This window comes from Schistocerca nitens, chromosome 11, assembly GCF_023898315.1.
Source record: "Schistocerca nitens isolate TAMUIC-IGC-003100 chromosome 11, iqSchNite1.1, whole genome shotgun sequence".
NCBI classification, from domain to species: Eukaryota; Metazoa; Arthropoda; class Insecta; order Orthoptera; family Acrididae; genus Schistocerca; species Schistocerca nitens.
In genome coordinates, this window is record NC_064624.1 from 182,387,791 (window position 1) to 182,403,464 (window position 15,674).

General features: G+C 44.3%; 2 protein-coding genes across 2 annotated transcripts in view; one reads left to right on the forward strand and one right to left on the reverse strand.

The window, feature by feature from the left end:
- LOC126213015 (coiled-coil domain-containing protein CG32809-like) overlaps positions 1–15,674 on the forward strand; it is a 626,459-nt gene that overhangs the window by 168,222 nt on the left and 442,563 nt on the right. The gene's annotated exons all lie outside the window — the stretch shown is intronic.
- The window catches only part of LOC126213014 (uncharacterized), a 122,715-nt gene continuing 118,627 nt past the window's right edge, over positions 11,587–15,674 (reverse strand). Inside the window, exon 7 of the mRNA XM_049940575.1 lies at positions 11,587–13,230. Within this exon, the coding sequence (XP_049796532.1) occupies positions 12,944–13,230 (287 nt within the window). The 3' untranslated portion in view covers positions 11,587–12,943. The remainder of the gene's footprint in view (positions 13,231–15,674) is intronic.

The window sequence follows — 15,674 nt, forward strand, 5'->3', positions numbered from 1 at the left end:
GTTCAGTTTTTCAAGGCCTTCCACTGTGCCAAATTATAACCAAATCTGAGGGGGGTGCGATGGGGAGGTTCCCATGTTAGAGACATTTGAACCATTTGAACAGACGTGTGCAGCAATGCCAACTGCATTTCGCTCCAACACACCATTGGCGCGAAATTGCGAATGTTTCGGAATTTTTTGGACAGACCTCGTATATTACAGCCTCCTGCGTATCGCTTGCGCAGAGACCGCGAATACAAACTGGCTCTTATTACACCGCCCGCACTGCCGTTTAAGTAGTCATCCTTCGCACGCTCCATACTTAAAAAACAAATGGCTCTGAGCACTAGGGGACCTGTGGTCATCAGTCCCCTAGTACTTAGAACTACTTAAACCTAACTAACCTAAGGACATCACACACATCCATGCCCGAGGCAGGATTCGAACCTGCGACCGTAGCAGCTGCGCGGTTCCAGACTGTAGCGCCTAGAACCGCTCGGCCACTCCGGCCGGCTCCATACTTCAGTGGAACCGGAAGAAAGCCTGGAAATACCCTCTTCCCTGCACGCTTGTTTGCGGAGTGTAGATGTAGACGTACAACCTCCAACGGAACTCGCTTCACACGTGAGCCACCAACCTTATTCTCCATTCGTTCTCTGCATCAGTCTTCTGATTGGTTCGATGCACCCACCACGAGTTTCTCTCCTGTGGCAACGTCTTCATCGCAAAGTATCCTTAGTTATTCGTTAGGTGTATTTCAATCTCTTGTCTTCCCCTGCAGGGTTGACCCTCTCTAGCTCCGTCTAGAACTCTGCAACTCATTCCCTGATCGTCTTTCATCCTGTCCCTTCCTCTTGTCAGACTTTTCCATATGTTCCTTTCTTCGAAGTTTTTGCGGAGACATAGTCCGCCTAATTTTCAACAACCTCTCTACAACACGCCATCTGAAACGCTTCGATTCCCTGCTTTGCCTGATTTCTTACAATGCTGCGGTCCTAGCGTAAATTCTCAGACATTTCGTCCTCAAATTAAAGCCTATATCTGATACTAGCCGACTACTCTTGATTACCAATGCTCGCTTTACCTGTGCTAACCCCCTTTATGTCCTACTTGCTTCGTCCGTCATCTGTTATTTTGCTGTCAATGTTGTTGTTGTGATCTTCAGTCCTGAGACTGGTTTGATGCAGCTCTCCATGCTACTCTATCCTGTGCAAGCTTCTTCATCTCCCAGTACCTACTGCAGCACACATCCATCTGAATCTGTTTAGTGTATTCATCTCTTGGTCTCCCTCTACGATTTTTACCCTCCACACTGCCCTCCAATACTAAATTGGTGATCCCTTGTTGCCTCAGAACATGTCCTACCAACCGCCCCCTTCTTTTTGTCAAGTTGTGCCACAAACTCCTCTTCTCCCCAATCCTGTTCATTACTTCCTCATTAGTTATGTGATCTACCCATCTAATCTTCAGCATTCTTCTGTAGCACCACATTTCGTAAGCTTTTATTCTCTTCTTGTCCAAACTATTTATCATCCATGTTTCACTTCCATACATGGCTACACTCCATACAAATACCTTCAGAAACGATTTCCTGACATTTAGATCTATATTCGATGTTAACAAATTTCTCTTCTTCAGAAACGCTTTCCTTGCTATTGCCAGTCTACATTTTATATCCTCTCTACTTCAGTTATTTTGCTCCCCAAATAGCAAAACTCCTTTACTACTTTAAGTGTCTCATTTCCTAATCTAATTCCCTCAGCATCACCCGATTTAATTCGACTACATTCCATTATCCTCGTTTTGCTTTTGTTGATGTTCATTTTATATCCTCCCTTCAAGAGACTGTCCATTCCCTTCAACTGTTCTTCTTAGTCCTTTGCTGTCTCTGACAGAATTACAATGTCATCGGCGAATCTCAAAGTTTTTATTTCTTCTCCATGGATTTTAATACCTACTCCGATTTTTCTTTTGTTTCCTTTACTGCTTGCTCAATATACAGATTGAATAACATCGGGCAGAGGCTACAACCCTGTCTCACTCCCTTCCCAACCACTGCTTCCCTTTCATGCCCCTCGACTCTTATAACTGCCATCTGGTTTCTGTACAAATTGTAAATAGCCTTTCGCTCCCTGTATTTTACCCCTGCCACCTTTAGAATTTGAAAGAGAGTATTCCAGTCAACATTGTCAAAAGCTTACTGTAAGTCCACAAATGCTATAAACGTAGCTTTGCCTTTCCTTAATCTATTTTCTAAGCTAAGTCGTAGGGTCAGTATTGCCTCACGTGTCCCAACATTTCTACGGAATCCAAACTGATCCTCCCCGAGGTCGGCTTCTACCGGTTTTTCCATTCGTCTGTACAGAATTCGCGATAGTATTTTGCAGCCGTGACTTGTTAAACTGATAGTTCGGTAATTTTCACATCTGTCAACGCCTGCTTTGCTGTCCAGGTAGCACAAATACTTAGCACGTGTAATTTGTCGTCCGCAATTTTGATGACGATTTGTAATTGCTCTCTTGGACGTTTCATTTATTTTCATCATTGATTCTTCGATATATAGGTTGAACAGTAGGGGTGGAAGGCTACATCCCTGTCTTATACACTTCTTAATCCGAGCACTTCCTTATTGGCTCTGAGCACTACAGGATTTAACATCTGAGGTCATCAGTCCCCTAGAACGTAGAACTAGTTAAACCTAACTAACCTAATGACATCACACACATCCATGCCCGAGGCAGGATTCGAACTTGCGACCGTAGCAGCAGCGCGGTTCCAGACTGAAGCGCCTAGAACCGCTCGGTCACTGCGGCCGGCACTTAGTTAATCATCTCCTCTGTTGTTACCTGTACATGTTATATATAACCTTTCCTTCCCTACATCTTACTCCTATTTTTCTCGGAATGACGAACATTTTTCACCATTTTACACTGTTGAGCACCTCACGTCAGAGCTGTCGCTCTGGTGCCCTGGCTGGGTCACGTATCCAGCTATCTTAACGCAATCTCATGATGCCCCCAAAAGGGTTGGATTCGCTTGTTTGGGGGAGGAGACCAGACAGCGAGGTCAGCGGTCTCATCGGATTAGGGAAGGATGGGGAAGGAAGTCGGCCGTGCCCTTTCAAATGAATCATCCCTGCATTTGCCTGGAGCGATTTAGGGAAATCACGGAAAACCTAAATCAGGATGGCCGGACGCGGGATTGAACCGTCGTCCTCCCGAATGCGAGTCCAGTGTGCTTAACCACTGCGCCACCTCGCTCGGTCCCAAAAGGATGAAACATGTCACTGACATTAAATAACTTCGCAAACGAGACTGTTTTCTTATGTGAAACACTTTTAAACCGGTTGCTGTAACAGCCTGGCACCATAGAATGGGAAAATTTTTACACGAATTTGGCGCTTAAATGTCTTACCTAAACAAACATATTACCGAAATTTCATTACTCTATTTCTTACTGGAGGTATTTTTTTTCCCGTCGGTGTACACGTTAAAGACGATGGGTGATAATGCACAAACCTGTCGGACACCTTTTCGTGTCAGCACAACTACTTGATTTGTCATTCCGTAAATAATGGCTCTCACATATTTTTGTAAAGCCGGCCGCTGTGGCCGAGCGGTTCTAGGCGCTTCAGTGTGGAACCGCGCTGCTGCTACGGTCGGAGGTTCGAATCCTGCCTCGGGCACGGACGTGTGTGATGTCCTTAGGTTAGTTAGGTTTAAGTAGTTCTAAGTTCTAGGGGACTGATGACCTCAGATGTTGTCCAATAGTGCTTACAAGGGAACCTCCCCATCGCACCCCCCTCAGATTTAGTTATAAGTTGTCACAGTGGATAGGCCTTGAAAAACTGAACACAGATCAATCGAGAAAACAGGAAGAACTTGTGTGGAACTATGAAAAAAATTAGTAAAATATACAAACTGAGTAGTCCATGTGCAAGATAGGCAACAACAGGGAAATCGAAAGATCAGGAGCTCCGTGGTCCCGTGGTTAGCGTGAGTAGCTGCGGAACGAGAGGTCCTTGGTTCAAGTCTTCCCTCGACTCAAAATTTTACTTTGTTTATTTTCGCAAACTTATGATCTGTCCGTTCGTTCATTGACGTCTCTGTTCACTGCAATAAGTGTAGTGTCTGTGTTTTGCGACCGCACCGCAAAACCGTGCGATTAGTAGACGAAAGGACGTGCCTCTCCAATGGGAACCGAAAACATTTGATTGCAAGGTCATAGGTCAACCGATTCCTCCACAGGAAAACACGTCTGATATATTCTATACGACACTGGTGACGGCATGTGCGTCACATGACAGGAATATGTTGTCGACCCACCTAACTTGTACACTTGGCGAATGGGTAAAAAGATTCTTCTACCTTGCCCGATTTAGGTTTTCTTGTGGATGTGATAATCACTCCCAAAAAAGTGATGAAAACATAAGAGTTTGTCACATAAACTGAAAATAAAAAATTAAACTTTTAACTCGAGGTAAGACTTGAACCTAGGACCTCTCGCTCCGTAGCTGCTCTCGCTAACCACGGGACCACGGCACTCTTTGACTCCCATTGCCCTTGATGTTGCCTATCTTCGCATGGACTACTCAGCTTGTATATTTTACTAATTTTTTTCATAGTTCCACACAACTTCTTCCTGTTTTCTCGATTGATCTGTGTTCAGTTTTTCAAGGCCTATCCACTGTGCCAACTTATAACTAAATCTGAGGCGGGTGCGATGGGGAAGTTCCCTTGTTAGAGCCGTTTGAGCTATTTTGTCATTCCGTAAATAATAGGTCTCCCAATTTTTTTTTGTAAAGTTCGTTATTATTGTTCGATGATAATGATCTGTCCCTGAAAACATTTCGTCCCATCTGCCATTGTCAGAGTCTTCTTTTAATTGTGGTAACCGGGTGTAAGATGGTGTACGTAGTTGCACTTTCTTTTGCAGACAGGCGCAGCTCGGTCTTGCAACACAGACTCCACCCTACGGGTCGTAAAACACCCTTCCTCGGGAGAAATTCGCCGACACAGCACTCCGTCGCTATTGGAAATTCTGTCCAGGGCTAGTGCGGCCGTGGGTGGTTCGTATGTTGTTACACGTAGCGCCACCAGCGGCGCGCCCGCTGACGTGTCCCTCGTGCACGACTACCACCCCTCCCCCGCTCTCACCCCTTCACCCCCCCCCCCCCCACCACCACCACCAACCCTCACGGCTTTCGATATTGGTTCCTTTCTCGCCAGCGCACGGGCGGAAACCTTAGAAGTCCCGGGCGGCGGAGGAATTGAATATTCTTTGCGCCGCTGCGGCGCGTTTGTCAACACGGGGGGGGGGGGGGGGGGGACGCTGCTTAAAGGGACAGAGCTGTGTGTGTGGAAGGAGGAAGGGGGGGGGGGGGAAAGCGTTACGTGGACTTTTCTGCTCCTAGGCGCGATCGCATGCGTTTACGCTCTCTCTTTGTCGGCAGCACAAAGACCTCATTGCGATGTTGCTTTACGCACTAGTTCGCAAGGGCTGGCGGAGCTACGGTTCAGTCATTGCCATCCGCAGAAATCTTTTAAAGAAGAAGGGGACGGGGGGGTAGGGAGGGGTTGGATTCTCCAAGATTTCCAGTTTCGATGTGTAAGTTCTTAAATAAGTTTGATAATACGAGGGCGGTTCAGAAAGTAACCTCCGATTGGTCACAGTGCGGGTTGTGGGGGGAGTAGCGACGCCATCTGTGCGTTCACGCACTCAACAGGTCAGTCGGCATCAAGTGAACGTCGAGTGAACGTCGTACCTGCGCTAGCTTAGTTTTTGTGGCAGTTTGAAATGTGTGCTGCAATAGAAAACCCCGCCAAATGTGAAGTGCGTGCTGTCATAAGGTTTTTTTACAGCCAAGGGATATTCTGCAGCAGCTATTCATCGTGAGCTTTGTGCCGTGTACGGACCGAGAGTTATGAGTGAAGGAGTTGTCCGTGAATGGGTACGTTTATTTAAAAGTGGACGAGAAAACGTTCGTGATGAAGAGAGGAGTGGTAGACCATCATTGGTGACTGACGAACTCGTTCAGACAGTTGATGCAAGAGTTCGTGAAAATCGACGTTTCTCAATGTCGGAGTTGTCTATTGGTTTTCCACAGATTTCTAAGACTCTCTTGTACGAGATAGTGACAGCAATATTGGGTTACCGTAAGTTCTGTGCACGATGGGTGCCCAAAATCCTTACCGACCACCACAAAACTCAAAGAATGCCTCTGTATTAGACTTTCTGTCACGTTATGAGGACGAAGGAGAACCATTGTTAAACAGAATCGTGACCGGTGACGAAACCTGGATTAAGTACGTGAACCCTGAGACAAAAGAACAATCAAAGATGTGGGCACATTCAAATTCGCCTACCAAACCGAGAAAAGCCTCGCAAGATTTTTCTGCCAGAAAACTGATGGCAACGGTGTTTTGGGATGCCAAAGGGGTGTTGTTGGTTGAATTCGTGGAACGTGGTACGACCATTAATCAAGACGTGTACTGTGGAACAATAAAAAAGTTACGACGGGCTATACAGAACAAACGCCGTGGTACGCTGACTTCCGGTATCGTTTTTTTGCACGATAACGCCCGTCCTCACTCTGCTCGCAGAACAACGGCCCTTCTCGAGTCCTTCAAGTGGGACGTTATCAACCGTCCACCTTACAGCCCAGACCTGGCGCCAAGTGATTATCACCTCTTCATGCATTTGAAGAAATGGCTCGGGTCACAGCGGTTTGATGACGACGAAGAGTTCAAAGATGCGGTCACAGGCTGGCTCCAGGCACAAGCGGGTGATTTTTATGCAGAAGGAATTTCAAAGCTTGTGAAGAGATACGATAAGTGCCTCAATCGCTATGGAGACTATGTAGAAAAATAGTGCAAAGATGTAGTTGTAAGATGTATATATTAAAATATTTTTATTTAACTTGGTGTATTTTTTTAAATCAACCGGAGGTTACTTTCTGATTGGCCGTCGTATATTGTGCGGAAGAGCTAAATTTGACGAAAGCAGAGAAAACCTTGTCTATCTGAAAACGAATGATAGTTACCCACTTCCTTCTAGGTTTCATTAATACGTAAACGATAAGCGTATTTCAGTAGTATATGCAAGTTAAACGTATTGATTCTGTTACCTTAGCGACTCACCCTGACTTCGCACAGGTACCGCTACATATCTCTGTCTGGACGATTTGATTATTCTTCGTACATCCATACTTAAATTGGATGATGGTGGGACACAGCTGGTATAATTTTTAGTAAATATGGAACTCCTCCAGCTGTACTTAAGATTTTATATTTACTTGGCTACTAGTTTCGACGTTGCGTCAACGCCATCTTCAGGCCCGTACACTTTGATGAAATCAATTGTGTGTGGCTGACTTCTACAAGTCCGCGGTGAGACCAGTACGTGCTCCACATGGATGGCGGGAAGTTTAAACCAGCGGGTCAAAGACAGTAAACAGATCTGTCGAAACTAGTAGCCAAATAAATATATAATCTTAAGTACAGCTGAAGGTGTTTCATTTTTAATAAAAAGACTTGTTTATTATGTGTAGTGATACACACAAACCGCCCTCGAGTATCGGGCTGCATATTAGTGAAAACCGTACCAAAATTTCTACAATACTTCCTGAGACCAGCCTTCGCATACAGACAGAATAACACCATTACACATAACAATTTATGTCTGTTATCAGTATTGGGCTAATGGGAATGAGACGTGGACTTTGATGGTAAAACCCTCCGAAACTGCAGTCTCTAAACGAGTAATGGAACCGCGCGGGATTAGCCGAGCGGTCTGAGGCGCTGCAGTCATGGACTGTGCGGCTGGTCCCGGCGGAGGTTCGAGTCCTCCCTCGGGCGTGGGTGTGTGTGTTTGTCCTTAGGATAATTTAGGTTAAGTAGTGTGTAAGCTTAGGGACTGATGACCTTAGCAGTTAAGTCCCATAAGATTTCACACACATTTGAACTTTTTTTTTTTTTCGAGCAATGGGTACACTCATACTGCGAATTACTGGCAGACGAGGAAACAGAAAAATAACTCAGATAACATATTAGAGTGAGAGACTTGATCACGACCGTAACGGGATTTGTCACTCTGAAAAATGCATTCCACAATGTAAAAAGGTGCAAGATGTTCGAAGTGGGGAAGGATGGGAACTATACAGTATGCTCAAGAACAAAGAGGGACCAATAAGAACTGAAGTTGAAGAATGCGGTGCTCGGATTAAAAAGGATGTAAGACAGGGATGTAATCTTCCACACCTACTGCTCAATCTACACCTCGGAGAAGTAATGACGAAACTAGAGGAAAGGGTCAAGTGTAGAATTAGAATTTCTGGTGAAAGGATATCAATGGCGAGATTAGCTGATGTCATCGCTATGCTTCCTAGAGGTGAAGAATAATTACAGGATGTGCTGAGTGGAAAGAGTGAGAAGTAACAGAAGTGAATTTACCCATAAACTTAACATCAAAATTGACGACCTGCAAGTAGGCGAAATTACGGAATTCTGTTCCCTTGCCGGCCGGGGTTGCCGAGCAGTTCTAGGCGCTTCAGTCTGGAACTGCGCGGCAGCCACGGTCGCAGGTTCGAATCCTGCCTCGGGCATGGATGTGTGTGATGTCCTTAGATTAGTTAGGTTTAAGTAGTTCTAGGTTCTAGGGCACTGATGACCTCAGAACTTAAGTCCCATAGTGCTCAGAGCCATTTGAACCATTTTTTGTTGCCTTGGAAGCAAAATAACAGATGACGGACTAAGTAAGGAGAATACAAAATGCAAATTATCACAGGGACAGAGGGTATTCGAGGTAACGAGAAGTCTGCTGCCATCAAACATAGGCTTCATCTGAGGAAGAAATTTCTGAGAATGCACGACTGGAGCACACCTAGTTTATAATAGACTGGGAAAATATAGAAAAGAATAGAATCGAAGTGTTTGATATGTGGTGCTAGATAAGGATGTTGAAAATGGGGCCGACTGATAAGGTAAGGAATGAGGAGGTTGTCCGCAAAATCGGTGAGGAAAGGAATATGTGGGGAACACTGACAAGAACAAGGGATGGAATCGTAGGACGTGTGTTAAGACATCAGGGAATAAGTTGCACTGTTCTAAAGGGAGCTGTTGCGGGTCAGACTGTAGGCGGAGGCAGAGATTCGAATACATCCAACAAAAATTTGAGGACGTTGGGTGATTACAATGGAATTTCTGAAAACCATGGATCCGGTACATTAAGTCCAGTTAGGCTGTGGAGGATAAGATGAGAAGAATTCCCTCAGTTTGCTGTAAACGTTTATTTATGTCTTTATACATACAACAATTTTTTTCTTGTTTTCATTTCAACAGTATCTTATCAGAAATGCTTACCTAGTTCACAGCTTCCTGATTTCCAATGACACATAAAATACACAAAATAAATTGGAATTTAAGCTAAGGAAAGAATTACAGGAGAAAAATACCAGTCATCAATAAATTGAATAATTATTTTCACATCAATCAGGACAGAACCGCATTTAGACCACGGAGGTAAAAATTTAATAAAATAAAGACATAAATCATTACCAGCGGTTGGTGTTCATCTTCAGTTGATGGCTTTTAAATCTGTTAGACAGTGGCTGCATGATCTGAATCGAGTCCAAATTTGAGTACTCTATGTAAAAGATGAAAAATTAGAAAGGTGAACAAAGAATAATGACAACTTTTGTCTTCACTGATATTCTATAAGACCCATTATCAAGCCTAAGCCATTGTCTTTCGCCAACACGAAAGCTTTATTTTTGTTCAAAACAGATGATGAAGAAAAGATGTGTTGCAGTGCAATTATTGCAAAACTTCACTTAATATTTGCAGCTATGGGCAGCTTTTCTCACTACTGTAAGATTCTAAACGCGATAAAGGAATGTAGTTTCGATTCAGAACACAAAACCACAGCGCTAGTAACACAAATCTGAAAATGAGTGTTCAACACTGAAATACCTGAATTTTCGATGCTACCGTAAAAACGTTGCACATATCTTCCTGTAGAACAAATGGAGATGTAGATTGTATCATTCACTAGAAACTGCAACCAAATGTCGTTAGAGGTATAACAGACATGTTGGCACTTTTCTCAAGCCTTTGTTTGTGTTTGTTGTATAAAAATTACTCAAAATACACATTTATAAAAATCCCCTACTAAAGTTAACACTTCGACAGTAAAAATTCATCGTAACACAAAAAATGGTTTAATAAATAAGAAATAACATTTACTTCCAAAGTTTGGAACAATTAATAGATGAGATACGAAATAATGATTGAAGATGACGACTGTTGATGAATATAAACCGAATGTATTATGGTAACAATTGCTAGCGGTCACTGCATCATCATGGCGATATTGGGAAGGGACATACGTGAAATGAAGGAAAAATTGCGTGAAACTAGAAACAGATAAATCAACAGGGGATACAGATGTCATCACTTGAATTATCACATCTGCAGCCGCAAAGCTTTTTATTGTCTTCGTCTTGTCATTGTAGTTTTTCCCTCATTTCAGCTGAATCATGTTGATATATAGGACATGCTGCATCCTGTTTACATCAGTGGACGTAAAATTAAATTAATTTTGCACTTCATAAAGGGTGAACATGTACACTTTGCTTTAGGGAGGTTTTTTGTGGATTACAAAGCATTTGATTTAACTGAACTAAAAATTATATTTAATATGATCTAGGAACAAGTAAGCTGTTAATCAGTTTAAATCGATTTGCAAAAGTAAATAAATAAAACATGATTTTGCGACTGGTTGCTGCTTATTTGGTAATTTTATGGTTTACAGTCGCTGCACAACTAGGGAACCACATGGAGCCCACCATTCATAAGTAATTGTACAGAATGTATTTATATACCATGCACTGGCTCGTATGTGCTTCTGTACACTCATGTAATTGTCTTTCTACCCATCTGCACAGCTGTAAGTAGCCATTTACACAAAGCTCCCAATTTAGAAGAGAGAAATTTGCACCTCTGTGCAGATAGCACAATTGTGCGTAAGACAGTTTGCATTATCTTGCTGGTTCAAGATGTGGAGTGCGATGGGGCAGTGGATAATTTTCGCTGTCCTGCAGTAGACTGCTGGTATGATCAAACTGACTGCACAGGTTTGTGGTGATGGTTTGCACTATTGTGGACATTCCAAGATAGCACTCATGGTGCAGACTATGGGATATTTGGCGGAACTGTTTTCTATTTACACACAGTGGGCAGTTTCTGCTCTTGTGTAGGTGGCACAATAGTGCAGTGGACGGGCTCTGGTCCTATTGCAGTCAAAATATTGTAACAATTTGCAAACTGTGCAATAGTGTAGGGAATAGTTATCTCTGCTACATAGATTGCTTGAGTGCTCAGCAGACAGTTTGCATTGTCGTGCAGACAGCCTGACTGTGCAGCTGACAGTATGCACTTTCATGGAGACAGCCTGACTGTGCAGTTGACAATAGGCATTGCTACACAGACAGCCGAGTTGTGCAACTGACAGTTTGCACTTTTATTGAGACAGCCTGACTGTGCAGCAGGCAGTTTGCATTGTCAGACAGACAGCATAACTGTGCAGCAGACAGTTTGCACTGTCGGTTTGTGGTGATGGTTTGCACTATTGTGCACATTCCAAGATAGTACTCATGGTGCAGACTATGGGATATTGGGGGGAACTGTTTTCTATTTACACACAGTGGGCAGTTTCTGCTCTTGTGTAGGTGGCACAATAGTGCAGTGGACAGGCTCTGGTCCTATTGCAGTCAAAATATTGTAACAATTTGCAAACTGTGCAATAGTGTAGGGAGTAGTTATCTCTGCTACATAGATTGCTTGAGTGTGCAGCAGACAGTTTGCATTGTCGTGCAGACAGCCTGACTGTGCAGCTGACAGTATGCACTTTCATGGAGACAGCCTGACTGTGCAGTTGACAATAGGCATTGCTACACAGACAGCCGAGTTGTGCAACTGACAGTTTGCACTTTTATTGAGACAGCCTGACTGTGCAGCAGGCAGTTTGCATTGTCAGACAGACAGCATAACTGTGCAGCAGACAGTTTGCACTGTCATGCTGAGAGCCTGGCTGTGCAGCAGACACTTTGAACTTTCATGCAGACAGCCTGATTGTACAGGAGTCAATTTGCTCTGTCATGCAGACAGCCTGGCTGTGCAGCAGACAGTTTGCACTGTCATGTAGACAACCTGACCATATAGCAGGCAGTTTGCATTGTCAGACAGATGGCCTCACTATGCAGCAAACTGTTTGCATTGTCAGACAGACAACTTAAATGTGCAGCAGACAGTTTGCACTGTCATGCAGACAATGTGACCATGCCACAGACAGTTTGCACTGTCATGCAGACAGCCTGACTGTGCAGCAGACAGTTTGTACTATCATGCAGACAGCCTGAGTGTGCAGCAGACAGTTTGTACTATCATGCAGACAAGCTGACTGTGCAGCAGACAGTTTACACTGTCATGCAGACAGACCTGACTGTACAGCCTTTTTGCAATTATGTACTAAAGAGTTTGCAGCTGTGTGTACATTACCTGAGCATGCAGCAGACAGTTTGGAATGCAGTGCATATGGCCAGATTATGCAGCAAACAGTTGGCACTGTCACACAGATGGACCACTTTGTACTTCTGTGTACTTTGCCTCCCCATGTACAGGACAGTTTGTGCATGCTGCACGACAATGTGGTGACCAACTTACTCGGTCATATAGTAGCCTATATCACTCTCCAACACTATGCAACAATCCCCTCCCATATTTCCATGAATGTGCAGCAGATGATAATGATCAAGTAGATGCACATACACAGAATTCACTATTATTTCCAGTTATACGAACAAGAAGTCCTCTTCACACAAACAATAAACCATCCATCCACAAGGCGAAACCCATGGATCCAAATCCAGCCTCACATCACATTGTCACAGAATCTGTAATGCAGAGGATCAGAACTTCCTGCACTCCGGGTTGGCGAGCGAGTAGAGTGCGCCGGAGTAGACCTTCTTGGGCGTGGCACGCCACGAGATGATGGCGGCTGCCTTGAACGGCTCGGGGTCGCACCCCGAGCAGACCCGCATTACCTCGGCCACCTCCCCCTCGGCAGGCTCTCGGGGGTAGGGCTCCGCCTCTGGCTCCAACAATGGAGGAGGTGTCCCAGGCTGCAGCAACAATGGCGCCGCCTCCACAGGCAGCTTACTGAAGGCGAACGAGCCCGACAGCACCGACGAGGAACCTGCAACACCGACCCACACTCAGATCCGGTTCTCTAGCTGTCAATTCTTGATCACTGTATTACATATACACTACATATACCTGATGATCATTCCACAGAAAATGTCTGGGATTGTTTCAAATTGAGGATTAATGTAGTAATCAACATTCACACAATTTGCTAGTTCTCTGGGATCCAACATTGTAATGTGACTACAACTGAACATAGGATACCTAAAGGAACTTCTGGAGTGTTTCCCAAGCCGAATTGAGGCCAATATGAAGGATAGAAGCAGTATTATGCGGTATTGGCGCGACGTCTCCTATGGTGAACATGTGGTCGTACAATACCATGAATACTCACAGAGTGGTCCATATTTCAACAAGTATTTAATTTCTGAACATATTTTATTGCATAGCGTCTTCTAGTTATTACCAGCACATCTCATGTAAATATTTTGGGAACTTTTTGTTGAGCATCTTATATATTAAATAGTTCTATTCGAACATATGGCCTGCAGAAGTATCAAGGGTGCAAAGTATAAGAGACTGTATCACAATATGTATAGGGTAAATAAACAGTGCAAAGTGAATCAAGAAACACATTGGTTTTTACAATGTGACTCTCATAAAATGATCACAAGGTAAAATGAGAACTAATTAGATCAGATACTGGGGGTTACCAACAGCCACATGTACTGTATGTGAATAGGACAAGAAGGGGAAAATATCAGCATGGTGTGCTATGAACTTTCTGCCACACACTGCAGAGCACATTTTTCCATCATCCCATTCGCAACTGGAATTAAGGCACAGAGAGGTTGTTATTAGTCAAAGTACACCCTTCTGCGCAGTGCACTTCATTTGTTGAGTAATTGTGTACATATAAGGGCTGGAGAAGAGCAGGCCTATTCTGATTGATTGATCTCACCAGTATGAACCTCTGAAGAGATGATGCTGAATGCCTATTGGACAGCATTAGATGAAGCTCTTACTGTGAAGAGGTGTAGATTGACAAAAGAAAGACATCTCCATAAGTAGTGCATGTATTGTAAGATGCAAATGGGCGAAGGAAGAGTGGAAAAGACGTGACAATAAGTACAGAGAGACTACTAAAGTCCAGTACTTGCAGGGTTATTGTGAACAAAGGCACCGTCTGGGTCACTTGCTGTGTTTCATTTTAACTGAATCCTGACCCTGGTGACAAGCCCTGCATTGTTGCACATAAACGATAAGGATGACCTGTGTCATGGGCTGAAAGTACAGGGTGTTTCAAAAATGACCGGTATATTTGAAACGGCAATAAAAACTAAACGAGCAGCGATAGAAATAAACCGTTTGTTGGAATATGCTTGGGACAACAGTACATTTTCAGGCAGACAAACTTTCGAAATTACAGTAGTTACAATTTTCAACAACAGATGGCGCTGCGGTCTGGGAAACTCTATAGTACGATATTTTCCACATATCCACCATGCGTAGCAATAATATGGCGTAGTCTCTGAATGAAATTACCCGAAACCTTTGACAACGTGTCTGGCGGAATGGCTTCACATGCAGATGAGATGTACTGCTTCAGCTGTTCAATTGTTTCTGAATTCTGGCGGTACACCTGGTCTTTCAAGTGTCCCCACAGAAAGGAGTCACAGGGGTTCATGTCTGGCGAATAGGGAGGCCAATCCACGCCGCCGCCTGTATGTTTCGGATAGCCCAAAGCAATCACACGATCATCGAAATATTCATTCAGGAAATTAAAGACGTCGGCCGTGCGATGTGGCCGGGCACCATCTTGCATAAACCACGAGGTGTTCGCAGTGTCGTCTAAGGCAGTTTGTACCGCCACAAATTCACGAAGAATGTCCAGATAGCGTGATGCAGTAATCGTTTCGGATCTGAAAAATGGGCCAATGATTCCTTTGGAAGAAATGGCGGCCCAGGCCAGTACTTTTTGAGGATGCAGGGACGATGGGACTGCAACATGGGGCTTTTCGGTTCCCCATATGCGCCAGTTCTGTTTATTGACGAAGCCGTCCAGGTAAAAATAAGCTTCGTCAGTAAACCAAATGCTGCCCACATGCATATCGCCGTCATCAATCCTGTGCACTATATCGTTAGCGAATGTCTTTCGTGCAGCAATGGTAGCGGCGCTGAGGGGTTGCCGCGTTTGAATTTTGTACGGATAGAGGTGTAAACTCTGGCGCACGAGACGATACGTGGACGTTGGCGTCATTTGGACCGCAGCTGCAACACGGCGAACGGAAACCCGAGGCCGCTGTCGGATCACCTGCTGCACTAGCTGCGCGTTGCCCTCTGTGGTTGCCGTACGCGGTCGCCCTACCTTTCCAGCACGTTCGTCCATCACGTTCCCAGTCCGTTGAAATTTTTCAGATCCTTTATTGTATCGCTTTTCGGTCCTTTGGTTACATTAAACCTCCGTTGAAAACTTCGTCTTGTTGCAACAACACT